Source organism: Bacillus rossius, chromosome 16 (genome assembly GCF_032445375.1).
Source record: "Bacillus rossius redtenbacheri isolate Brsri chromosome 16, Brsri_v3, whole genome shotgun sequence".
NCBI classification, from domain to species: Eukaryota; Metazoa; Arthropoda; class Insecta; order Phasmatodea; family Bacillidae; genus Bacillus; species Bacillus rossius.
The window spans coordinates 1,229,737-1,257,509 of NC_086343.1; the positions used below are offsets into that span (position 1 = coordinate 1,229,737).

Consider the following 27,773-nt stretch of genomic DNA (forward strand, 5'->3'; position numbering starts at 1 on the left):
TAAATTTTTAGAATCACGATTTTTTAGAATTTTTTTATTCAGTATCTAAAGTGTCATTAATACATCAGTACTTATATCTGTGCATACATATTTGACAGCTGAATCTCCTTCAAGGAACATTTTTTTAATCATTGTCAGAATCTGAAGCGGACTTTCCCTTACAGAGTCCAGGTCCCAGCGTTATTCACTCTGTGTCGTGTAGGTTTTTATACATGAAATATTGTATAAATATCTATAAGTAGTTTTTTGTCCCAGAGAACAAAGACTAGCCAATAGAATTCACAAAATCTGTATTTGTCAACAATGACAACTTGTATACAAAACGTTCTCTTAACACTCGTGGTGTTGTTAAAAAAATATATAACTGTAGTGTTCCTCTTGGGCGTGGCACATCCTATATTGAGCACTTGATGTATTGAAACTGACACATGACCTCAACAGCGTGCCTCTAGCCTGTGCTAGCCGCCGGTCTGTGCTAGCCGCTGGTCTGTGCTAGCCGCTGGTCTGTGCTAGCCGCCGGTCTGTGCTAGCCGCTGGTCTGTGCTAGCCGCTGGTCTGTGCTAGCCGCCGGTCTGTGCTAGCCGCCGGTCTGTGCTAGCCGCAGGTCTGTGCTAGCCGCCGGTCTGTGCTAGCCGCAGGTCTGTGCTAGCCGCCGGTCTGTGCTAGCCGCCGGTCTGTGCTAGCCGCTGGTCTGTGCTAGCCGCCGGTCTGTGCTAGCCGCAGGTCTGTGCTAGCCGCCGGTCTGTGCTAGCCGCTGGTCTGTGCTAGCCGCTGGTCTGTGCTAGCCGCCGGTCTGTGCTAGCCGCTGGTCTGTGCTAGCCGCTGGTCTGTGCTAGCCGCCGGTCTGTGCTAGCCGCCGGTCTGTGCTAGCCGCAGGTCTGTGCTAGCCGCCGGTCTGTGCTAGCCGCCGGTCTGTGCTAGCCGCAGGTCTGTGCTAGCCGCCGGTCTGTGCTAGCCGCAGGTCTGTGCTAGCCGCCGGTCTGTGCTAGCCGCCGGTCTGAGCGCGGCGCTAATTGGTGGAAAGCGGCGGCCGATGAGAAAGTGATCCGCCGGAGGCTGCACGCTCCAGGTCCAGGCGCGGCTTGACGGTGTAGTGTCCCTCCCCCACCCCCACCCCCGGTCAACCCCAGGTCGCGCGCACAGCTGGTGACCTTATGAGAACCACCGAGAAACTATTTATGGGGCAGGTAGTACTGTTTTCGCCTTTCAATTTAAATTATATTGTTTGAAAAGTGAAAGTGTACAAAAAACGCAAGCCTATGTTGATTACGGTACCTAACTTCCAAACACCACAGCGACATTAAACTTTATTTACATGTTTGTAAACTAACAGTCGCCGCAGCAGGCTTATTGCTGCTCCCAGTAAGCCCTGCGCATAGAGGCGTAGAGGCGTGTGACGCACCAGCTAGTGTCGCCCCTGCCGCACAATGAGTGCTCTGTGGCTCTACTGTAGTTCTGGCAGACTCTACATCCCGTGTCAGGGCGTGGGTCAAGTGTGGCCCTTCACCGCTTCTCGTTTACACGATGTGGCTCATGGCTGTCTCTGTTGCGGGTGTGTTGGTTGGTGGGCCAGTCGCGGACAACTGTTGGTAATCCTGTCTCACCTAAAATATACTCGCGAAATTTCAATTGTTTATTTCCTGTTGTGTTTCCGTAAGCGCGGCAGTAGCTCACAGCGGGGAGACTTGAACGTAAGGTGGAGCCACGAACCCTGTAGCCCTCACTAGCAACACTGTCCTGTTGGGCGTGGCCACGACTGTTCAATCGAAAAGTCACAAAAAAAAAGTTATTAAGTATAAATTTGTGAAATTACACCTCTGCCATGCCACTCTCATTTGGGATCCTGTCTACTAACTACCTTGACGAGGAGGAACTCTGGGCAGTTTTGAACGGGCACTACCTGCCCTCAGCAGGTCTGTGCAGGTCAGAATAGTCGGTCCATGGGCAGTCAGCTGGTCGCTGGTGCCTTAGCGAACCCAGACCCCTCCCAGACTTGGTTAGGTCAGGAACAACAAGCGGCACGAACGCCTGAGCGACCGCGGCTCCGGGGAGCGGATGTTTCCGCCCGGAAGCGAGGACTTGCCCGCGGCCGACGGCAGGAATGCTGCCCGCCGAGAGAGAGACAGAGAGAGAGAGAGAGACAGAGAGAGAGAGAGAGAGAGAGAGAGAGACGGTCGTCTGAACTCGCGCGGCTTGTCGGCACACTCGAGTGGCAATAAACCATCCGGAGCTCCGCATACATTCACAAACCGCCAATTAGAGTTGCGCAAGAAACGGTTCATTTTACGAAACAGCGTATTCTCTCTCTTGTCTCGAAGGCTCATTTCAAGCGGAGTACGAGCATAGTGTTTCGCATACACGAAGACTTTCACAAAGCACGGGAAATAAAAACAATAATTTACAATCCTTTTCTGAGACTTCAACATCAATATATGTGTTTGTCTTGTATTTATTTTGGATTGGTTACAAAATATTTTGCAATCTTTGTAAATAGCTTCTAATTTTTTTGTGGTATAATTCCGAAATAATTTATTTCTCCAGAAATACGTTTTGTAGGATTGATCTTCACAGAATGCATTGTTTATTCATTTAACCATAGATACCACCGCTATAGTTAGTAGAGCTTATTAAAAATGCTTAGTGAAAGAAGAGTCAGCTCTAGTGCGCACATTTTAAATACCTAAAAATTTAATTACAAAACTGAAAAATTTTATGTCCTGCAATAAACGTGCATGTACATTAAGTAGGCCTATATAGCCTATCCGTCCGATGGTAAATTCAATATTTCTGCTGGCATGGGGACTCGTATGCATGCGCCTTCATGAAAAAACTCAAAAACAAATACATAAGTCACTTTTGCATCAAAAAATATTCTAATGTCCATAAATGAAAACAAACAGATTCCAGTGGCCAGCAGTTTTTAACGTAGTGCCTTAAGTAAGTCATGGAAGTAGTTTACTTGAATTGCCGCCAACTTTACAGGATGTAAATCCTGCTGTGTTTGCTTTGAATTATGGAGTTAGGGGTAAAGTCGTCCCCCCCCCCCCCCCCGCGGACGAATTCCAAAAGTGTTGAGCTAATCCTGAACGGATTGTGCGTGCCCTAGTACTATGAAGCTTCCACTGACAGAATGACTTAGGACACTCTGCCCCCCCCCCCTCTTGTCACAAGCATGCAGGTGTCTTGCGCGCTCACACAACCCACGACGCAATACGGCGTGTGGCTTAATCTCCGTGCAAGCAGGCTTTAGCGCAAACTTCAACTCAAGGCAATTTTTTTTTCTGTTTTAATGCATTCGGCTACCATCAAGTCTCGTTCTGTCTGACTTGAAGAGGTTAACAGTCTGTTAGTGCGTTCAACTCTTTTGCTACCACATTATAAACTTATTACATTTCGTCAAAACGTTTAAAAAAAAAAGCAATTACCGAACTTTCACAACCTTCCTTACGACCGCCACGTCGTGTTATAACAGTTTTCAGTGCGTGACTGAAATTAGAGCGAGCGAGAGAGTGACTCCCTAGCGGCTCGGACACAGGCAGCGCGGCGCTAGACCTGGCTGTGCTCAGAGGCAGAGCTGCTGGTCGCTGGTGACTGCACGTCATTCCTCTGAGTTGCGTTTAGTTGGGCTCTTTCTCTCGACGACTAGGAGTCATAAAAAAAAACCGTACGTACCCATTCAAGGAACTTTTAAGAGTATTTGATATTATAAGATTGTACCCTATATTACAGCTGCAAGAACGAGTATACATCTAAGATAAAATAATTTAAATTATGTAGCTTATAATTATTCTACACGGCATAGACAGAACATAATTTTACCTGTTCCTCTACTTCATAAAACAATTTTACAGAGATTTTTAGAATTTTGTTTCCAGAAATTGAAGCTATTTTTCCTGGAAAAAAAAAAGGAAAACAATATTTTCAAACAAAAAAAAAGTAAATCTTTGGCTGAATAATTTAACTGATAATGTGATTTATGTAATATTTAATTAAGGTTTTATAAGATTTCTTATTTTTTTTATTTACTTAAAATACCGCACGTAGAATAAAGTGACTAGGTGCACTCACACACAAGATTGCTTTTGTGAGTGCTAATTTTTCCTGTTTAATTTAGTGAATTGTAGTCAAAGTGTAAAAAAAAAATATAAAATAAAATTTATTATAATATAGTTAGGGCCGGAAACACAGCACCGTCGAGACTGAGGAAGGAATCCTGTGGCGTCTCAGCGAGCGTGGTCTGGAGTTAGCGGCAGTTAACCACGGAAACAATCACATTAATAATTATAAATTCGCGACAAAGAAAAACTTCAAAACCTTCAACAGGTTTTTTTTTTTTCAGTACCAAAGATGCCAAATACGAACACAAAATTCATAGTGTTAGCTATTACATTACTAATTGTTCTAATATGTTGTTAGTTGGAACAAGTACAAGACCGGCTATGTTTAAGTTTATTTTTGTGCAATTGTTGGCAAAAATGATTGTCAGCAGTCAAGTAAAATGCTGGTATTTATTTTCTTTCTTCATCTCGTCAGGTTGGTGCAACATAATTGTTGTGGAAACACTCGCTGACTGTGTCATCCGGGCTAGGCTCCACGGCTCGAGGAGCGGTGTCGCCTCTCATTGGCCGGCGACGAGCGCGCGGCAAGAGCGGGCCAAGGCCGGCCAATGGGCTGCCAGCCTCAAGGCCACGCCTCCGAGTCACCTCTGCGCCAGGAATGTCGAGCCTCGGCCACAGAGCAGACAACCGCCTAGAGGCGGATCTCATCGCCTGCGCCCGACTGGCCACTCCGTTCACTCTTTGAATATATATACTGTATAGAAGTCGCGAGTGGATAGGATTTACTCTACGTTTTTCAGAAGCGTATGATGAGCAGCTTGGGAACTTCACCGCTGCAGTGCGCTGCCGTAACGCCCTGTATCGTCTTAGTTGTTATTTACACGTTAGAGCGCAGCACTGTCGCCCGCTGTCATTCCCCGCACCCCCCACCTATCATTCACTGCAGCCCGAGGTCGTTCAACGGGAGGGGGAAGGGGTTTTTGAAGAGTTCGACACTTATCCGCTAGGGACCACCACAAGTCGATGCCCTGGAGATGGTGGCGATTGCGGCGGTGAATTAACCAACTACCTCAAAACCGTATTAGAAATTGTAACCTGGGCTGGCGACTTCTATACAGTATATATATTCAAAGGTTCACTCCTGAGCGCTGATTGGCTAGTCCTGATCCGCCATGCCGCCCCGCACGTGTGTATGTCACGTGCAAGCACCGCGTCAGCTCGGCACGTCACCTGGCTTACATCTGCATTGAGAGGAATAGTCGCCATTTTGACTCATGTACCTTCCGGAATAACGCTTAACCTCCACAACCTCGGCGATTGTTGAAAACTGGTCGACGGTAAGGCACAGGGTGCACTCAAATAGAGTGTCTGAGTGTGTTTGTAAGCTGATGAAATTGTTAGAGTTCTAGTCATTCTGGGAAATCCACGCAGTTATTACCCGGAAGCATATACTTGTTCAAGCCAGTTACGAGTAGGCACTGTTAATCTCAGCCGTGCCTTAACAAGGTCAACGATACAAAAACAAACGATAGGTATTAGTTGCGGGCAGAGGCGCTGAAACACGGGAAAGATAATGGAGTATTCGATAATTGGACTTTATGCAGGCAATGTAAAGAAGTTTCCCTTATCAATACTTAAATGAATCAGAGGTAATGCAGGATGGCGTCCGCGCTGCCCGGGCGCGGGAGAAAGCACGACTGTGGTCACGGCTCCAGACCCCCGCGCGCCCCTTTCACCCGCTCATGGGCAGGGACTCCTCTACCCTCCGTGTGCAGCTGCTCGTTAGTAGGGGCGTCTATTAGACTGCAGCAAGGTATACCTTGTGATTGGCGGCCGTCTGAGAAAGAAGTCGTTGCCTTATTCTACCGAGCCACACAGGACGCATTTGCTTCCGCAATGAATAGAGACCGGAAAAATTCGCAGATTCATCTTGCGATAGTCTAAAATTCATACACATATACCTTTAAGCTGCTCTTTCTATTGGCTCACTGTTCGTCTGGGCGACTCTGGGCCAATGAGAAACCCTCAACCAAAGAAGTAACGAATCTCGGGCAAACACCAGTTGAGACGACTCACAAGTCAGCAGCCAACGAACTGGCGTTATTTGCCCGAGTGTACAGAGGACTGTGTAGACTATCCTGGAGGTCATCGAAACCGCGAATTTTTCAGGTCCCTAGCAATGAATTACGGTGACTGGTGTGGTGACAATCGACATGTACCTGGAAGAAATTCACCCAATCACGAAACACAGACGATGCTACAGGTTTTAATTTTTAATAGTCTCGAAATCTTTTCGCGAAATATGCATGGCCCTACTCTTTACCAGTCATTAGTCATCGGATACTAACTCGTTACTTGGGATACTTCTTTTGTTGACTCAAAGTCCTTCCAATTAACTGTTTTCCAATCATTAAAGCAACTCTAGGTAAATGTGTTTGAAGTCTAGCTATGAATCTGCGAATTTTTCCAGGCTCAACTCATCGGAGGTGCAGATGTTTCGTGGATTCATGTGGTCTAAAGCTTCACAATGATGCCCGGATAGGAGAGAAGTAAGCGAATCAGTAGGTTCTCACTTAAAAATCAGCCAATGGAAAACCAAACGTTGATATAGCAAACGCAAGGTTTTGAATTTTCAGCCTGACGCCTAGGGATTCCGCGAAATTTCCGGGTCTGTAATAGTAATACAGATACTTATAGTTCGTTTCAGCATTTCTCATGGACCGCACTGATGGCCTTCTCTCGGCCGAGAGGGCTGGCAAAGAGCCTGAAGGACGGACACATAGAGTGTGCTCGGCTAGAGCTTCGCGCTGTAACGAAGCTGATAGTTTCGTAGTTTTTTAGGTGCTGACTGGCGGCGGAGTGAGTGGTCAGTGTAACCACTCACCACCAGGGGCGCTTGCGTCCCTGGTCAAATATTCCAGATACCAATAAAATTCAGAGCGGACCACGAGTCCAAGTGCCCAACCCCCGCATGGTAGACGCTTTTCTACTCTGTCCAACACTTCATCCAGACCATCCTCTGTCTCCTGTAAATTCCTACATGTAATGCATGCCAATTTGCATCCCGCATGAATGTGCCGAGGGTTTTCCCTGTGTCTATGCAGGTTTTACCTGGGCCCAACCTATCTCTAGTTATAGTCTAGATTTAAGAGTGAGGGGAGTTAGTCATGGCGCCAATCGGTGCCATGGCTGGCCAATCCCTTCCTAGCTCATGATGCATGCGACCCTCTTCCTGCATGGCTAATCCCAGCATGACTAGGCGTATAGGCTTCGGCCTGAGACGCACCTAGGTCCCTCCCTAACCCGGACCCCTCCAAAATACACTTAGTTTTAGTTAGGTTAGAAAAAAATATTTAACGAAGCTGACAGCAAGCCGGGACTGTCTTTCTCGCGCCGGCCACAAGGACGCCAGCACACTTGACTCGCCACTGCAGGTCGCCCTTACTGGCCGCGGGCAGCTGTGGTCGAACCCAGAGTTCATTCTCTCGTCGCGGCTTCAGCGGCAACAGGCGCACCAGAGCTCCTGGCCTTGATTACTGGCCCGCCATTGGCGAGGAATATCACGAGGACTCGGAGAGACCGCGTCTGGTCCAATCGCAGGAGTTGCACAAGGTCGAGGGCGTTGGCAGGTTAGCTGAGGTTAGCTGCTGGCCGGCATCGACTCGCTTCTCTCCTGACGACCAGAGCCATGTAGTTCTCGGGAAAATATTTCCAGGCTAGCTCTGTGTTAAAACTGTGTAGTATTGTCTGGGTTTATTTCAGGCGCATGTCTACTGTCAGCAACCATAGCCATCCAGTGCGAGATCAAACGCACCGTGAATGGCCCGGCCAACTAGAGCACCGGCTTCTCTTGCAGACGCCATTTACAAAAAAAAAAAATCGCTAGCGTAGGCATACATTATTGCAGCCCAGTGAGCGATCAGGTTACTTCGCGAAAATTATTAGTTTCTATTTACGACTACAGCCACGAGTAGAGACCGGAAAAATTCGCGTTTTCAATGACCTCTAGGATAGACTCCATGATCCTCTATGTACTTGTGCAGATTACACCTGCTGATTGGCTACTAACTCGTGACACGTGTTAACTGGGAAGCTTGTGATTCGATACTTCTTTTGTCGAACGTTTTTCATTGGTCCATAGTCCTTCAGATAAACTGTGGCCCAATCACTGATGCAGCAAGAAAGGCAAATGTATTTGGATTCTGGCCTATCGCGAAATGAACCCGCGAATTTTTCAGGTCTCTAGCCACGAGTATTTCTCGGATTCACTGTGAATGAAGTAGACTTGAAGCATCTGCTTCAAGTTTATGATTGGACTACAGTGATCGTGACAACCCTGAGCCAGTTGTGAACCAGGAGAAGTAGTTGTCCAATCACTTCTATGTAACCCGCCAGTGGTAACGACCAGTGACAACTTAAAAAAAAAAAAAAAAACCCTACTTTTAGAGACCGGAAAAATTCGCGGATTCATTTCTGCGATGTGCTAGAGTCCAAACACACGTACCTTTATACAACTTCTGTGATTGGCTCACAGTTTATCTGAAGGACTCAGAGCCAATGACAGTTGCCAGTCGGTAGGCTCGAGTGTGTAGGGTATCTCGGAGTCTATCCTGGAGGTGATGCCAGTGTGGGCGAGGCCCCAGCGCTGCGAGCTGGCACGCGCGGTATTTGGCACGCTTGGGCAAGCGCTGCGTGAACACCGAGCCCAGGTCTGCAGGCAGCTGTGCCAGCAGCCGAGCCCGAGGCAGCGCGTGTTCCCAGCGGCCCGCCGCGTGCGAACAGCGCGACACGTAACACGCACCACGTAACCACCTCTGATATCCCTTCCCAGGCGCCGACTCTGTGTGTTTCATAACGAGGCCGCCTCCGGCAGTCTCCTCGCCCCGGGACTGCGATCAGGGCGATGCGATCGATACATCAGCGCAGTCGATATAGTGAACTAGGAGCCGGAACACCATGAAGCTATTGCGCTCCAAAATTCACAGAAAACGAACTAATAATGGTCTTCAATTCTTGACATAGTGTTAACATCCAAATTTTTTTTTCCAACTTATATATTAGGAGTATTCGTGCGAAACTTGATAAGTACGCCTTAAATTATTTCGAGATAAAACCTGTAACTTGTAGCAAAACATCAGTAAAAAAAAATTGTAAATATAGGCATCAGTTATTGCTTATTGATTTAAGGTTGGTAATAATTTAATACACAATTTACTTGCAGATAATAAAGAGACAAATGTGGACATGTCAGGTTTTTTCTTTTTATAACAAAACGAAAGCATCTGGATATGTCGAGTTTTGTATGAAACACGTCGTGGACAAGTTGGGTTTTGATAGTGAAACATAACACGTATTTTAATATTATATATTTTTTTGTATTGATTATAATGAGAGTGTAATACTTAATAACAAGTTACCATATTACAAATACAGTGTATTTACGTTTTAATAAGTACATATTCAAACAATAAGAGAGTTAGACAAAGGCTGGATTATCTGTGGACGGGATTCTTCTCCAGTGAAGTATGTGTTTATGCTGACGAGTGACTGTGAAGGCCGCGCAGGGTTGCGTAAGCAGACCCCCGACCGGTCCACTCGTGCGTTCTCGGGAGCTCTCGGCCGACCTCGGCTCGGACTCAGTCCCGGCTCTCACGACGTAGCAGCAGCATGGCTAACAAGCCAGCGAGAGTTCATTCACTTTACGTTGTGGTGTGGCATACCGGAAACGTTGCATCTCCTACTAATTTATACAGAACATGATTTTCTATCACAAAACAGCATGGATTGTTTCTTGCACAGTTTAATTCTCGGTTGCCAAGCAATTAGTGTCAAGTAGTCGAAATAACATAAGCCTAACACTTTGGATATGAACCTCCCGGCTAGGGGTGGCAAAACTTTTCAACACCTCGATATATCGGACTTTAGATTGATTTATATCGATATTTTCGATATGTTGGTCTGATATAATATACAAAACTTTTACACAGGTTTTACATTATATACCGTAATCTGGGGTGAAATTGTGACGCCTGGGGTGTAATTAGTACACTGACATTTTTTATCATTTGAAATTCTGTAGAAATATTAAATAATAACATAAGTTAGCTATCTAACTGCCATCTGTGTCAGAAAGGTTGTTTTGTCATTGTGAACCATAATACATCTCATATCTGTGGTATTTATATTTTTGCCGCCATTTTAATTGTTTATGGTAATTATTTAAGTATAGATATGTTATACTGAGTTCTTGGTAAACCTAAGGTAATACCTGATCCTGTTTACTGGACAAACAGAAGCAGGACATGCAGTTAAGGACACTGAGGGCGCGAGGCGATTGGCTGTCCCAGGCTGGCGTGGCTGCTTGTAGGGTGTTGGGTTCGGTCGGGTCCGTCGAGGCTCGGAGTTTATTTCATACAACACATTTACCTTCCAATGCGACATGCGCCATGCCCGTGTGTTCGCCGTGGTCGCCGGCTGTTCTTCCCTCACTGAGCTGCGAGAACTGAGCAGCCTTGTAGCTGCGTGATCACTCTGCAGTTCTCCCTCCATCACAGCAGCATCACTCTGTACTCGCACACGCCGCATCACTTTACCGGACAGCTTGTTGCAGGGTGCGTGAACATTTCCGAGAAGGATGATTTGAAAACAGTCGAGGCAAGGGCAAACCGCGCCACGGACTCGGCGCATCGTAGGTGCTTCAAGATGGCCGTCGCGTCGAAAATCATGACTTCATTTTCAATCGCGAAAAAAAAAAAAATTGCACACGTCAGTCATGCTTATTTCAGTGCCGCCGAGATAATTCAACGTTGTCAAAAAAATTTCCAAAGTATAATTGTTGCCCCTCCGTTTACACACTATTCCATAGATTCTGAACAAATAACGTCTGTAAAATTACTTGTTCACTGAAGTTGTTGTTAAATATTTTCAATGTTTTTGAAGTGAAACTTCTAATGCGACTTCCAACAAGGTTGCGTTAAACGTTTAAAGCTACCATGGAGGTTAAAAGAATTACCCCTCTCTCTCTCTACCGTTATATCTATTACGATATACTTACGAGTCGAGGTTTCAATTGCCGCAAAAGTTTCACTTCTATGACGTGTACTGAATTACACGGGCTCTATTTTTTTTCTTCTTTTCTGAAGCGCGCATGTCTTCCTGGCCGCACTGGGCGGCTGAGTCGCGCCCCTCCGTGGGCGGGGACAATGCAGACTGCAGGGAGAGCTGGGCGGGGGGAGTGGCGCGCGGGAACAAAGACCGCGGCGTGGCTCCGCGCATGCGCGATGAGGCCTGTGTCTGCGCCCACGTGCGTCACTGGCTGGCCCGCGCCCTTCGCCACACGTCGCTACATCCCGCTCTTGCCAAGCGGTAGATGTTGTTCTTGCTGAACGGACCCCGAGGAGCACATGGCCCCCGGCTGAGCCCTGCTGGTCATCTGGAGTGGGTTCAGAGGGCGAAACTCGGCCCTGCATCGTCACAGGGCTGTAGCCTGGGTTGTCTCTCGCGAGACACCGGCGCGCGCGTGCTTGCTGGAGCCCAGAGGCTGGGGGTGGGGGGGGGGGGGGGGGGGGGGGCAGGTCTGCAGGCCTCCGATAAGCACACAGCGGGCACTCGGTGCTACTCAGTCATCGCGTATTACACCCGTAATTGTGTTACAAGATCGCAGACTCGACTAACATCAACGCGGTCGTGTCAAGCTTTTATTTTACGATAATCGTGTCGCAAGTCAATAAATGATGTGAGTTATTTATAAACTAAACGCAATAGAAACTTTTTTTTTCTGTCACCATGGCAGCTTTTTTCAGACATAACTATTTTACTGTGAATAAGTGATGCCTTAATTTGACGACAGAATGTTCAAAATCCTATATATAGTTGCACTCATTACTGACTGACTCTGTAACGCCAAAGTGATACGTATACCGTGGAGACAAGCGTATAATGAAGCACAAAAAATATTAGTGTACTCTATAGAAATGTGTATAAAATAGAAAAATGAATGTGTAGAAATACAGTAACATTTGAAACACAGCTACGTAAGTGTAACACCCCTTCGTTATTAAATTAAAGTGTCTGTTACATGACAACCTGCTAGTATAGTAATAAAAGGCCTGTGTGTGGGCTGTGAAGGGGAACACGGGGAGTTGTGACCGGACACTGACTCGCGGTGGAATGAGCGGTGCGCCTGCGACCCTGCGGTCAGGCAACCCGCAGTACCGCGGCGCTGCGGGGCTGCCTATCCGCCGAGTGCAGGCGCAGCACCGCCTCAATCACGGCAACAGCAGGTCGCGCGCACAAGACGTGACCGCCATGTTTTCCAACCCTTCTGGTTCACAATAGTGCATGAGACGATCGTGCTATGGAAAAGTCAGGGAGATCATACTTCAAATATGTGTGGGGATTCTCTCCAAGGAATAGTTTACACGCAAGTATACACACACACACGGTTAGCTACAGTTGTTTATGCGTCTTCCTTGGCTACAATGGAAGTAAAGAATCCCAAGTTCACACAGCCATGGCTGTAAAAGGAAGGGGGGGGGGGGCAAGTTGTCTCGGGGTGCTCGCCCTCCTCGCTGCTCCATCTCCAGCCGCCTGTGTCGGTCTGTGTCGGTCTGTGTCTGAGCGAGGCGCGAGGACAGCTGGCGTTGACGGCTGTGTCTGTGTTGCAGGCGCGGTGAGGACGTCTCTGCTGGCCGGCTCTGCCTTCAACGTCACGTGGCACCTCGCCTACCCGCACCGGGTGAGTAGCCCCTCGCCACGGTGTCTGCCTGAGCACAGTGCTTCATCACATCCGAGTGGGTTTTACAAGTGAAACTTCTTTATTGAGGGGACTACAATTTTCGAACGTAATGAAAATCCCGATCGCGTGAGGGGTATAGCTAGGTACACGTGGTGGGGGAACCGATAGAGGAGGAGACGGCAGGGGAGAGGTAGAAATGACGTAGCATACTTGAGCGCTCGAATACGTGCATATTTTTTTTTCATCTGCGACCTCTGCGACGCCTAATAATACAATGAGCAAGAAGCTTCACTTCTGTCGCGCGTGGACTCTGCGCACACATTAATTTATTTAAAGAAAAACATTTAAGAATACGCTTTGCCCCAAGCATCAATAAACTGACGGATGCCAAAATATACTGGCTAAAACCGTCGATATTAATGATGATTCTTCACTCACATTATGTGGTAATGGTTGCTAGACATAGAAGAACGTTTCATACTTGAAACGTTTTAAAGTTACTCAAGATTAGAAATCAGCGTGCTAATTGGTGCGCTGCTACGCCAGACGGAGCATACATACCAAAACAAACATAAAACACGAAAACAAAAATCAGTGAATCAATATTTTTAAAATAAAAAAAATATTTGAGAGTGTTTCCTTCTCTTATAAAATGTTCATTTTTAAAAACGTGACAGAGTTCATTTCTCGCTAGGGGGTCTAATCAATTGCGTTAAAACGGCATAGAGTCTGTAGGTTTTTTAAGAGTCATATTAAGTTTTTCAAACGTTATATTATTGTGGAAAAATTCAAATGTTTTAAAAATATCATAGGGTTTGAACTATACCTGTGCGACCGTTCCGGCACATTACGGTCACCGCTGTGTGCACTGGGAGAAGACCGCGCGCCACCGCGCTAGGAGCAGTAGCACCTGGCGTGGTCCGGAGATGGCGGGACGCCGCGGCCGCGCGCCGACCACGTGACCACTGCGTGTTGCGTCACGGCGCGTGCCGCAGGCGTGCCAACTCTCCCGGCTTTCTCCTCGTCCGCGGTGCGTGAGCCGACCCCAGTCGCAGCCCGGATAATCCGCGATCGCGCTGCTTACCATTTCCTCACGCTTAACTAAAAGTAGGTTAGGTGTGGTCTGTCGCACTAGTAAAATTCTCGCTAATATCCGTTATTTAATTCCCCCCTCCCCCGGGAGGTACTTTTTTTTTTTTTCGCATGTCTGGGTGATTGTAAATGAAACGAAAGGTTTGTTTTAAAACACTACAAAATCGAATATGTATGAAATCACGGAACAGGGTGTTCATTTTTATTCCGACAATGAAGTTGCACGAGCGAGCGGCGAACTTGTGATATGCTCGGGGACTGATCGAGGGACAGTGAGAGAGTGGGGCCCAGGTGCTCCAGGACAGCTGGACAGCTGGACAACTGGACAGCTGGACACTGCAGCTCGCGCCGTGTGACCTTAGCGCCCTGTGCCACCCTCATTTGCAATTTTGTTACGTGTGGGAAAACAGGTTCAGACGAGATAGCAAAATTAATTAAATACAGTTTTATTTAATTACTAATATTTACACTCTTAATTTAATTTAAACACTTAAAAGGTTGTCCACAAATAAATCTCTCTTTCATAAGGTCCACTGCCCACTCTCCCCACTGTATCTCGGCTCTACTGCTCGTCTCTTACCTCGCCCCTCTGTCCAACACACTGCCTCGCTATACTCACTCAGCCGCGCCACACAACACAGTCTCATATGCCCCAGTCTCCGCGCGCGAGGCCCGTAGCTTGTCGTACGGTTATCGCTCGCCAAGGGGTCACTCACCCTCCTCACGTCACTGCCTCGGCGGCTGGCGTCACCGCTTTTATACCCCTCAGTACCCCTCTCGAAGGATCACGCGTCATCAGGGTCGACCCTACGCCCGAAGCTCCCAGAACAGTGGCGTCCTAGTTACGCCACTTCACGCGGTGGCCCCTGTGAGCCCGCAGAGCCCTCCACCATCACCCTGCCGCTTGTAGACTTCCAGCAAGAGACCGAGTATACGGCTGAGTCCATAGTACTGGGTTACAAGACTGCTGGATGTGATCCCTGCTCGAGTTAGTCCCGCGGGGCGCTCAGACGCGGGTCTTGTCGCAGGGAGGCTACCGGCTGCAGCTCCTGGACAGTCTGCACAGACCGGTGCTGGACCTCACGCCCGTCACCTCGCAGTCAGAGTTCATCAGGACTGACGTCACGTGAGTACTCCTCGTGCCCTCGTGCATGTTCACTGCCTTAACCTTGGCTGAGTTAGACATCCATCTCACATAAGTAACATTTTAAAACAAACCCCTTTGCAAACTTTCTACACAATGGTTCAAATGCCTGGTTATGGTGTATGAGTTATGTAAGTTTTTGTAAGTGATTGTTTTCGTTAACGTCCTCCAGTGGCCGGTGTTCATGCAGCTGGCGAGATGTGACCAGGGCCGCAACCGGGGGGGGGGGGGGGGGGGGGGGCAAGCGGGGCATACGCCCCGGGCGCAAAGCTGTGGGGGCGCCGAAATCGCTTGCATTGTAATTCCTACTAGTGGGTTCATGCATGGAAGTTACAGTAGCACAGAAACTGTTACACGTAGGTATGGAAAATGCTTAAATAGCACCATTTTTCCGTGGGAGGGCCCCCGCCGGACCCCCCGCTTTATTGGTGTGGTATGTGCAAAAAAAAGAGGGGAGATGGGGGGGGGGGGGCACATGAATCCATTCATGCCCCGGGTGCCAGAGACTCTAGTTGCGGGCCTGTATGTGACCTGCCCTGGACCAGGAGGCTGTGCTGTCGCAGGGCGCAGTCGCACCGGGTGCAGCTGCCGCCGGACTTCCAGTGCGACGACTGCACCATCAGGCTGCTGCGCCAGGCGGAGGAGTGGTCCTCCGGCTACCGCTTCTGGTCCTGCGCCGACGTGGACATCCTGCCGCGTGAGTGGCTGGCCACATGTTCTTGTACTGCACCAGACGGTTTTCTTGACATGTTTTGTGATTAAAAACACTTTTGAAACATTTGACGAGATCGTATAATTACAAAAAAGCAAAAGTAACTTCACTGACAGATAAAAAATGCTACGAACATGAAACGATATTCCCGGGCGAATGACCTACTGGGTTGTTGTTGCGATCAGCTGAAGATGGTTCAGACTCATGGCGCTCGGACAGGGCGGGGCGGGGTTCCAAGGTCAGGTGGGGAGTTCCCTCCATGGTTTCCTCAGGGCCACGACAGTGTTGCCAGATGTACAATCTAGAAGGTATTTGAACCGTAATTCAGTAGTATGTATCACCGTACCATCACAAGTTAGATGGTACACAAAAAAAAAAACATTTCTAAATAGCTGACATACATGTATCTTCCAATACAAATAATTCAGTTCATGTGCCCTCCATAATTGTAACACTACGATATTGAAGTAAATATCCACGGCAATAGTGCCCCTGGCAGTTGAGCGCCACAGTGCGTTGCTCCGGGACTGAGGGCCGTGCTTGTTGCGTGTGCAGGGGCGCGCTTCAAGGAGACCTGCAGTGGCCACGGCCGCTACCTGCTGGCCAAGTGTCGCTGCGACCGGCTGTACCACGGCCCGCGCTGCCAGTACCGCGACGAGTGCCTGGACGACAACGACTGCGGAGACCACGGCCAGTGCGTGGACGTACGGGCCACCTCCGCGCCCCGGAGGCAGTGCTACTGCGAGATGGGCTGGTTCGGCCCCAAGTGCGCCCGGCGTGAGTGTCCTCGCTGGGATGACCCTCGTGTTTTCAATTGTTATATTCTCTGTTAATTAAAATTGATATTGAATTAAATTTATAAGGATCCATCCAGTGAAATTCAAACAAACATTACATTAGGTCCATAAAGCAACCATTTTTCCTGTACAATATTGAATTATATTGCAGAAGGAACAGAGAAGTTGTGGTGTGAGGGAGTCCTTCGCGTGCTACTTCACAGTTGACGTATTTATTGATTTGTTTAGGGGGCCGATGATGATGAACGGGCAACTGTTTGTTTGAGCGGTCCAGAGCACGGGGATGAGTCGCTGTTGTTCTGGTGCACGCAGGCTCCGCTGTGAAGAGCTCCAGCCTGGACCTGTCTCTGTACACGCGGAAGGACCTCAGCGCGACCTTCAGGCTGTACTGGAGGATCCTGAAGGAGCTGGGAGAGCTGGAGGTGGTGATGATGGTGAACGGCACCAGCTACGCCGGCCTGGGCTGGCGGCCGCGCTCCATCACTGCCGAGTGCCGCGCCTTCCCGCCTCTCCGGGACCTGCTCCCTGCGCCGGTACGCTCACAACTCAAACACCCACGTCCACTTTCCTTCGTCAAGTAGCATCGCAACAGTATGTCCGAAAGTTATTGTTTGTCAACGCAGGGACAAGCTAACAGCTCGGAGCCTAGCAGTGAACCAGAACCGAAGAGTGAACCGGAACCAAAGAGTGAACCGGAACCAAAGAGTGAACCGGAGCCGAATAGTGAACCAGAGCCCACGAGTGAACCAGAGCCAAAGAGTGAACCAGAGCCACAGAGTGAACCAGAGCCAAAGAGTGAACCAGAGCCCACGAGTGAACCAGAGCCGAGCAGCGGTGCCCCAACGCAGAAGCCCAGGACCAGCAAAGTGTTCTCGAGAGAAACGCGGCCGGGAGACGTCCAAGACGTGAAGACCAGCGTCTCCATCCGCGTGTCAACCTCCAAGCAAGGTTCGTGGCTCGGACATTTGCATTGCAGCCTCCTTTAACTGATTTTAATTTTTTTACCTTCCTGAAATTTTAATTTTGATGTTGGTAACTTTACACAACTTGGGTTGGCTAATGAAACTGCTGAGCATATTTGTTTCAAAATGTGATTTGCATGTGTAACATTGTAAATGTATGCATCATGGTTTTGAATGAATGATTATAAGCATGATGAAACAAGATAATACTGTGAAATGTTATGAACCCTAAAAAAGTTACTTAACATGCAAGTTGCTACCTACACTATATAACATAACTAGAGACACGGAAATTTCGCGAATCGCGATATCGCGAAATAACACCGCAATTTACCTTAATTCGCGACAAAACACCGAAATCGCACAGCATCGAGAAATAAAACTGATAATAATGAATTAGACCACCCATGCAAGACATCGCGAAAAACAAGTAAACACGACGTTGACGGCACATCGCCATTTTTCTAAGTTCCAACATGGCCGCTTTGTAGTAATGAAAGTAAATAATGATTTACAGTATTCCCGTCACGTAATCATGACAATTTGAAACGAAAGCAGTAATTGCAATCATAAACTAATTAAAAAGAGAAAAATGTACCTGAGCATCAACACAAAGTTAATAAAAAATACCGGCGATGTTTTCAACACAATATAGCTGCCATGATTTTCAACCCGCTGTATTTACACATTAATCTTGTAGAGAAATATAAAATTTTAATTCTTCCTTTCATGTTGAACAGTTAACAACCTCATGCTTTCAACTACGTTTGACTGGCTTGGCAACCTACTCGTTAGAGCTGTAGGTGTAGCAAACCGTATGTATTCGGTACTGACTGAGTAACGGGTGCGCCATCTAGTATCGAGTAACGAAACGTTACACACGGCTGGATTTCGTTACTCGCATTTTTCGTATGTTTTACGCATGCGCGCGCATATTCGATGAATTTACGTTACAAAGAATGATGTTTGTTAAAGTATAATATGGAAATTTGTCGTCCAAGTTTTTTACTGTTTATAAGAAAGTATTTTTTACAAATTAGAAATATGTATGTTTTTGTTCTTTATTATCGCGTATTTTCACGTGTTTTTTTGGTTTTTATCTTAAAAGAGATAATATAATAAAACCGCTCTAATGAGATTTAATTGTTTCTTGGTTAACAAAAACTGTTAATTATCAAATATTGTTAATTGTTTATATTCTATTTATTATTATTTACGTGACGTCATACTGTACGCGTACGCAATACGACTCGATTCGTTGCTGCAACATAACATTGCATGTTATGCGGTATCAGAAGTAACGAGTAACGTAGCGACACGATAGTAACGAGTACTAATTGTTATAGTAACGAATACATACGGGTACACTTTTTTTCGTTACTTTTACACCTCTACCACTCGTAAACATGAACACATGGCACTACGCCGATTGATAAGCAAAATCAGTGACCTTTAACTGCCGTAACTACACTTCTCAGCAAATGCAATACGACCGCAGAGCAAGTGAATACGGCGTCAACGGGACAAAGAACAGCAGCAAGAAATATTAAAAAAATACTAAGTTGAGACATTTTGTGCCGAGGCAGCGCGCTAGGCGACACCGGGCCGTGCCGAGGCAGCGCGCTAGGCGACACCGGGCCGTGCCGAGGCAGCGCGCTAGGCGACACCGGGCCGTGCCGAGGCAGCGCGCTAGGCGACACCGGGCCGTGCCGAGGCAGCGCGCTAGGCGACACCGGGCCGTGCCGAGGCAGCGCGCTAGGCGACACCGGGCCGTGCCGAGGCAGCGCGCTAGGCGGCACCGGGCCGTGCCGAGCTGTTTCAAGCCTACAATTTTTATTTGCCAATAGTGTTGACTTTAGAGTGCAGTATACGAGTATACGCCGTGCCACTATTATTTAGCCAAGCAAAACTTGTAGGTCATAAAACCATTCTCAAAAGTTAAAGTAAACATGAAAAACCAAAACAGCGAAATAAAACCGAAATTTGATTTTTTCAAAACGAAATTTAAGGAAAAATAAAACCATTTTTACGGGACTCTAAACATAACTATTATAGTTTAACGTCATAAAATCAGAATAAAATTTAATCAATACTAATAAATTGCTAAAACTACAGATTGTATCAAGAATAAATACTGTAGTTTTTTTGTTAAAAAAAAGATGATTTTTTTGTTGAATGGATGAATGACTTTTAAGATTTTTTCTTATGTGTAGCACATATATATTAACAGTAAAATAAGAAAAAACTGTTTTATTAAAATGTTTTGTGTAGTTTTGAGGGAAAGAGATACTCTAACACAAGAAGCTAAAATTATCAACAGTGGCTTCTATTAATCTGTACCAAGTTTGGTAATACCTATACAGTTTCACACTTTAAATAAGTATTCTTGTAAAACAAACACGAATATTTTAATTCCTAATGACTATAAATAAGTGATTTTTTTTATTTTATGTGCTAAAATGCTAAACCCAAAAAAAATTTGTACAATATTTGATTAGAAACATTACCAAAATCTTTTATTTTTAAAATAGAAATAATTTGAATAATAAGTTATATTATGTTGATTTTATTGATGAAATGTGTTTGTATATATATTGTAAACAACATTCATTATGTAATAAACCTTGTTGGTTTGTTCACAGCTCGAGCGAGAAGGGATGCGTTAGCTGCGGAACAAAAGGTCTCAGGTCAGTGAGAATGTTGTAATGCAGTTTGAAATTGCTGATTTAAAAATTGAGGCCAAGTGATACCAACTCACAAGGGAGGTTCATTCTCTACTTTTTTTATTTTTTATTTTGCAAAATCACGCACAGCTGGCAATTGAGACCGTCACGTGGATTCAGCTGGAACGAACCAGCCATTAGGCTTGCTACGACAAAAATCCTGGACATAGCATCACCGTCGCACAAATTAAATGGAGTTATTCTAAATTCCTCAAGTACTTTTTGTGTTACGATTATTTTTTAGTAATGACCATTAAAGTGTACAAAATGTATTCCAGAATAGATTTGCTACCATAAAGTTTCATTTGGCATATCAATACATTCAGTAGATCCCCCGATATATATATATATATATATGAGATGGTGGGCCAGATCTGGATCAGCCGTCTGGACGAAACCAACGCAACATATCCTGTCGTGCTCTTGGAACACTGTTAGGGAACAGGTGTAGCATGTTCAACACCTAAACCATTATTTTTGTGTCTTGGAATACCAGCTTTGGTCCCACAATAGAGTACAATTTACAAGCAGGGTAAATGTTTGTTTTTTAGAATTCAGCATTATATTTCATTTCGGAGAAAATTTACTATGGAATGTATTGAGGAGAAAAGTGTAAAACGAAAGGGAAGGGAACTGCTGCATCTACCCTGCCCTCTCTGCTGAGGGAGAGGTTGTGCTGGCCGTCGTATTTGCAGCAGCAACGAGCCTCCAGTTGGCCGAGGTGCGAAGCGCGTTGATTTGGGGGGTGTGGGGGAGGGGGGTGAAATCCCTTTAGTTGTTCAAGGTTTTCTTTTTTTCAATTCGAAGTACTTGTTTATTATCATTATTCATGGTTGCTACAGGTGCAGAAAACATGAAAAATATGAACAATGTCAGGAAAATTAAAATTTTCAGGAAATAGCTGGAAAAAAATCAGGAAAATCACCAAATATTTCTGTAATTTTTTTCTTGCGGCACTAAAATTAAACCGAAAATATTTTTTCTGCCAACATTCAGGTGACTCAAAAACTGCTCAAACGTTTACTAATCACAAAATTTCATTTTATTTTCCTTTACCTGAAACCCTGGTCTTTTTACTGTAAACACAAAGTGAATAAACTGATTTTGGAAAGCTTACATAAAAGTTCCATCACCTACATTCAATAGCTTTGTGAATCTGTAGCAATTTTATATGAGCATGTATATCCATCTAAAATGGCATTTATTTTTCTGAGATGACACATTTGAATTTCCCCCCCAAAAAGCGACACCAAGTGAGCCGCAGGCTAGTGTGTGTCTGGAAGGTCGGGGAAACTCATTGATTCAGATCTGGAAAAGCTGTAAATGTCAGATAATTTTGGAATTCAAGCTTGTAGTAACACTGAGAATGGACATAAACTTGTATATTAAATAAAAGCTATTGTTTTTATAAATGATATAATCAACCGAGAGTCCTAATGCCTACATCTGGCTTGAGGAACTCATGTGCGTCACGGACTAGGTGGCAGCACTGTCTCACTTCCTCCTCGATCAGTGTCAGGCCTCCTACCAGCATGCAGCATGACCAGTGTGTGTTACCAACTGTGCGTGTAAATATTCCCCACATCTGTGTCCTAAGTGTTACACGCCTCAAAGCAGGTACAAAGTCTGTGATATTCCAAACTAACCTCACAGTTTGTTTCATGACTTTTAAAAGTGTGTTCTTTTTAAAACTTAAATCATAAAATCAAATACATACTTGTGTATTATATTGTAAAGTAATTTTTTTTCCTGTAAATAAAACACTCCGTATGATGTGACAGTGTTAAATTTTTTTTAAAGTAACAAATTTATGTTATTTAAACACTATATAAATTAATTTTTGGTACTGTCATTTTAACTGATTTACTTATATATGTCTCTTTTGGTTTCATCTGAGCTTCTGGTATTTGTCTTATTCCATGGAATGTTCTCTAAAACCTCTCAGTAAAACAAAAACTCATAAGGTTTTAGTCTCTTTAAATAAATAATTATATAAATTGTGGTGCGCCATAGCCATTTAAAATAAATATATATTGCAAATTATTGAATCAATCACTTATACATTATATTCGTTAAAAACTTAAAATACCAATGTACTACATTGTTCTCTGTCATATGATAGAACAGTTTTTTTCCACCTGTATCAAATATTGAGAAATGTAGAAACTTATGCTTTAATATTCATAAGTGAAATTTTAAAACAATATTAAATTAATTTGTTCTATGACTCCAATGCTCTATGTTTACTGTATCTTAAACTGGAAACTACAGTGAAAATTGCTTATGTTTTAATAATTTTCTGGGGCCTCAATTAATACCTGCAGTATTATTTTTGAAATAAGTGATTGATTCAGCAATTGTTAAAATAATGTTGGTGCATCACCAAACCTAAACTTTGTCGTGAGTGTTTGTTCCCTTGCATGCTCGCTCTGTGTGGTGTTGGTGTGTCGTGGCTGGCACTGTGTTGTTCTGTGTTGCCCAGGAGCGTTCACTTCGGAACCTCAGACGGAGCCTGAAACTCCCACTTCGCCCATACCTCAGTCCACACCCAGCTCTGGGTCGGGATCCACTTTCAAGCCTAGGTTCAAACCCAGGTTCAAACCCAGCCCCAAACCTGAACCCGAGCCCACTTCCGAGCCTGAACCCAGCTCTGAGCCTGAACCCAGCTCTGAGCCTGAACCCAGCTCTGAGCCTGAACCCAGCTCTGAGCCTGAACCCAGCTCTGAGCCTGAACCCAGTACCAAGTCACAGCCCAGTCCTGAACCAGAGCCCACATCAGAACCCAAACCAACCTCTAAATCTGCACCTAGAGCCAAACCTCTTCTCAGTCCTGCTCCTGAACCTAGCTCGAAACCTGAACCCAGTTCTGAACCTGAACCCAGTTCTGAACCCGAGCCCACTTCCGAGCCTGAACCCAGCTCTGAGCCTGAACCCAGCTCAGAGCCTGAACCCAGTTCTGAACCTGAACCCAGCTCAGAGCCTGAACCCAGCTCAGAGCCTAAACTGATATCCAAACAACAAAGCTTGAAAGTTTTAGGCAAACCATCAGGACAGAATTCACAGGGTAAGATTTATTTTCTGATTTGTATGTAAATATTATAAGTTTATAATTTTTGTGTTAGTTTTTAATATGATATGTAAAATATTTCCAAAATAACATATTAAATTAAAAGAGATTAAAAGGAGAATATAACTAAGTAAATGTTAAAATACTAATGTTTTAAATTTTCTCTGCTTCCTCTAAATAAGGAACTATAAAATAAGATATTAGTCAATAATGTGCATAATTGAAAGACTCTTTAAAAAATTTAAAAAATGTATGCATTAATTTTGGGGAAAGCTTTTTCATTGTGGGGCTGGGGTTCTCCTTAAGCTCAGTGTTCAGGGGGTCTTCTTGTGGCTCCATCGTGTGTCAGCGCGCACAGACTCTGCTAGGGCACGGCCCACGTGAAGCAACCAGGCATGACATATTACAGTACTGGTCTTCTCTCAGAGTAGGGCGCGCTCAAGACAACCCACGCACTCACCATGTTGAAAAGTAACACGTTGTTTATCAGGTTTTATTTATTCATTCTACGCTTCATGACTTGGACTATCACGGCAAAGAATATAAATTACAGTCGAGCAGCTAAAACAGCCCTGCGGCATGATTTCATTAGGGTATTTCCCAGAGCACTCACGCGTCTGGATGGAGATCCTCGCGTTATCTTCCGAACTTCCTCGTGGGATAGCATTTTAATTGATGATGCAGCCGACCTCCCGAGGCAGGCCCTTGGGATAAATAAATATTTATGCGTATGCATATACACATATATATACACTTAACAATTATTATTGAATTATGTGGTTAGGGGTGCGAAGCTTTGACTGGGTTGGTGGGTGCGCTGTTCAAAAATGGCCTCACGCAGTGCACACACTTTCATGTGCACGTTGTCAGAGACATGCCTGGAAAGGGGAGGGGGGGGGGGAGAAGCAAGGTCACATTGGTCTTCTAAGGGAGCAGCCCCTGGATGTCAGCTTATTTTAATTGTAGAAAGATGATAATTGTCAGGTCATTGCCTGGTTGCACGTTTAAACAATTAAATATTTGAAACTCCTATAACTGTCACCCTTCACGGCTTTAAACTAGCAAAGCCCTGTCTCTTTGAAGGCTGGGTCCTAGAGTGTATAGTAGTGTGGATGATGGTGCAAGTTTCTGAACCTTAGCGCATGACTGAAGTCGTGATGTTCCTGCAGGTTCGTACACTCCGCGCCACGACTTCAACCCCATGGACTGTACGGACATCGTAATTGGCTCGGCTCGGGGCACGGCGAGCCGTGTGTTGGACTACTACACCAGAGACAGGTGACTGTCACTGCGATACACATGCGCTGTCAGATGTGCTTTCCCTCAATAGCTGTCGAAAAAAAGGATTAGGATATCGAATCTATATAATTGTGTAGGCAACTTATTTCCACTGTAGATCATCCATTCAAATGGCATGTCAGTGCATAAATAATAACTTGCCAAACTTAGTTGAGTTTCATTTTAACTGCAGTAATACAGGTAGTTTCCCTCTTGTAACAACTGGGAAAACATTGTTAGTGGTAAGTGCAGTTGTTCATGATCTTAGCAGCCCTCAATCGTACTAACAAACTAACACAAACAAACTGCACATCAGGAAATGCGCTAAGTTTGATCTGTACAGAAGTATGTACGGTGTCGTGTTGGTAGGTCCACACCACGAGTGGACACCTTCTGGGGCGGCAAGAGCGACCTTACCTCCGCGTCTGGGTTCGAGAAGGATGGTGTCACCACCATTGTCTTCCGGAAGAAGCTCCAAGGTGCAGTTGTCTTCTCCATGACTGTGATGTGCTAAGTCAGCGTACTGCTGTGTTGCAGGGATGGGTCGGTCTCTGGTCAAATTAGTGTTTCAGAGGACCCTCGTCATTTAATTATTTTCACAGTCACATGAAACTGCACAGAAAGTTGTTTCAATTTTTCTGTCAAGTGTGCATGCAAAATGATCATATCTATTTTATGTCGGGTCTCAGAGAAAACTTGCCCAAACGAAACTGTCTAAAAATTAGCCCCCCGTTTACAGTTACAGTTGGGCTGTAAATTCAATTTCATATTTCAAAAAAAAAAATTATAAATTTTGTCATCCTAAATACAGCTCTGTAAAAAAATTCCACAAGGCAAAATCTGCATCTTGTGTGGATGTCACGGACTAGTGAAAATGTCCTGCCTATTGTGGTGGGGAAACCAAGTCTCGCGGAAGAGACTCCACAACGGGAGGAGCGGTGTTGCGAGCCGGGAGCATGCGCGTGTGCAGCCTCGGAGCCGACGGACCACTCGATCGAGCGCGGCGGGATGCACGTGATCTGGGCCCAGGGACAGGAGCCGGGGGGCTACCTGCACAGCCCTCAGTCCGGCCTGGAGCGCGACTCCGCCTCCGTCGCAGATTTCTACCGCCCCGACGAGCTCAAGTACCACGGCCACGGAGCGCACAGGGGACACACCACCCTCGACTTCTACGGTGAGCATCCGGCCGGCGTGCCTCATTGTCAGGGTGCTGAGACTGTCAAGTGTACAAGTTGACTTTCATTAGCAGCCAACTAGCACCCACTTGGTACAGCCCTGATTCTTAAACATGTGGTAGATAAGCAGCTTTAAAGTCATCAGAGACACGATTCTGTGGTTTTATTTTTATCCGAGGTTTGTTCTCCTAAAGTTGTGATTTTTTTTTGTGTAGCTTCTGTACCTGAATCATGGACCTAGCCAGGGGGGAGGGGGGCTAAGGGGTTCAAACCCCCCCCCCTCCCTTAGCACCAAATCTTTAATTAATTTCTTATTCATCACTCAAACAAATTTCTTATTAAAATTAATAATTTTGTACCATTACAATATTTAAATTTAAGAACCGAAAACTGCTAAAATAGCATTATTTTACACCTTAAAATCCAAATTTTCCCGGGGAAGGACCCCCCACCCCCCGCTTTAATACGGGGTGAGGAGGGGGGCAAGCTTCTTAACACCCCCCATACACAAATCCTGGCTACGCCACTGACCTGAATACTTGTTTGACAAATAGCAGTATAATGTAATTTTAGCTCTACAGTCAACATGTAATAATTTCAAGTAAAAGTGGTATCAGCATGGTGAATACGAGAGTCTCCTGCGTTAGCAAACGTGAGGAGTGGCCGGAGACTGGCAGGGCGTGTGTCCCGCGCAGACGAGGAGGAGCACATGGCGTCCACGTCCGTGGTGTACGATGCGGCTCGCTGCGGCGGCCACTGGCGAGCCCCGTCCGGCTGCGATCCGGCCAACGGCAGCTGCGAGTACTTCGTGAGCTGGGAGCACCTGTCCAAGAAGGACGAGCTGCTGTTCACCGTGCAGACCACCAACACCGCCACTTGGACAGGCATAGCCTTCTCCAACAACACGCAGATGGTACCTGTCTCCGAATACCCCAGGCATAGCCTTCTCCAACAACACGCAGATGGTACCTGTCTCCGAATACCCCAGGCACAGCCTTCTCCAACAACATGCAGATGGTACCTGTCTCCGAATACCCCAAGCACAGCCTTCTCCAACAACACGCAGATGGTACCTGTCTCCGAATACCCCAGGCACAGCCTTCTCCAACAACACGCAGATGGTACCTGTCTCTGAATACCCCAGGCATAGCCTTCTCCAACAACACGCAGATGGTACCTGTCTCCGAATACCCCAGGCACAGCCTTCTCCAACAACACGCAGATGGTACCTGTCTCCCAATACCCCAGACACAGCCTTCTCCAACAACATGCAGATGGTACCTGTCTCCGAATACCCCAGGCATAGCCTTCTCCAACAACACGCAGATGGTACCTGTCTCCGAATACCCCAGGCACAGCCTTCTCCAACAACATGCAGATGGTACCTGTCTCCGAATACCCCAGGCACAGCCTTCTCCAACAACACGCAGATGGTACCTGTCTCCGAATACCCCAGGCACAGCCTTCTCCAACAACACGCAGATGGTACCTGTCTCCCAATACCCCAGACACAGCCTTCTCCAACAACATGCAGATGGTACCTGTCTCCGAATACCCCAGGCATAGCCTTCTCCAACAACACGCAGATGGTACCTGTCTCCGAATACCCCAGGCACAGCCTTCTCCAACAACACGCAGATGGTACCTGTCTCCGAATACCCCAGGCACAGCCTTCTCCAACAACACGCAGATGGTACCTGTCTCCCAATACCCCAGACACAGCCTTCTCCAACAACATGCAGATGGTACCTGTCTCCGAATACCCCAGGCATAGCCTTCTCCAACAACACGCAGATGGTACCTGTCTCCGAATACCCCAGGCATAGCCTTCTCCAACAACACGCAGATGGTACCTGTCTCCGAATACCCCAGTCCTACACAGACTCCACATGTAGAAAGCTCGTAGCGTTACCCATTGGCTTGATCTCTTCTGAGGTAGCCAGTCAGTCACCAGCAGTCAGATCACACGAGGTGAAGAAAAGCTCCTTTGTAGGAAGGGTTGTACCATAACTTCATGGTCTCTAGCAA

At 46.1% G+C, this 27,773-nt stretch overlaps 1 protein-coding gene across 2 annotated transcripts in view; it reads left to right on the forward strand.

Annotated features, from left to right (window-relative positions):
* The window catches only part of LOC134539799 (uncharacterized), a 67,175-nt gene that overhangs the window by 24,278 nt on the left and 15,124 nt on the right, over positions 1–27,773 (forward strand). For both annotated transcript variants that reach the window (XM_063382067.1, XM_063382068.1), the window contains exons 3-14: positions 12,725–12,795; positions 14,916–15,013; positions 15,595–15,728; positions 16,299–16,520; positions 16,853–17,073; positions 17,164–17,488; positions 20,145–20,189; positions 22,708–23,289; positions 24,462–24,570; positions 24,940–25,049; positions 25,541–25,744; positions 26,441–26,658. In XM_063382067.1, coding sequence (XP_063238137.1) covers positions 12,725–12,795; positions 14,916–15,013; positions 15,595–15,728; positions 16,299–16,520; positions 16,853–17,073; positions 17,164–17,488; positions 20,145–20,189; positions 22,708–23,289; positions 24,462–24,570; positions 24,940–25,049; positions 25,541–25,744; positions 26,441–26,658 — 2,339 coding nt within the window. The remainder of the gene's footprint in view (positions 1–12,724; positions 12,796–14,915; positions 15,014–15,594; positions 15,729–16,298; positions 16,521–16,852; positions 17,074–17,163; positions 17,489–20,144; positions 20,190–22,707; positions 23,290–24,461; positions 24,571–24,939; positions 25,050–25,540; positions 25,745–26,440; positions 26,659–27,773) is intronic.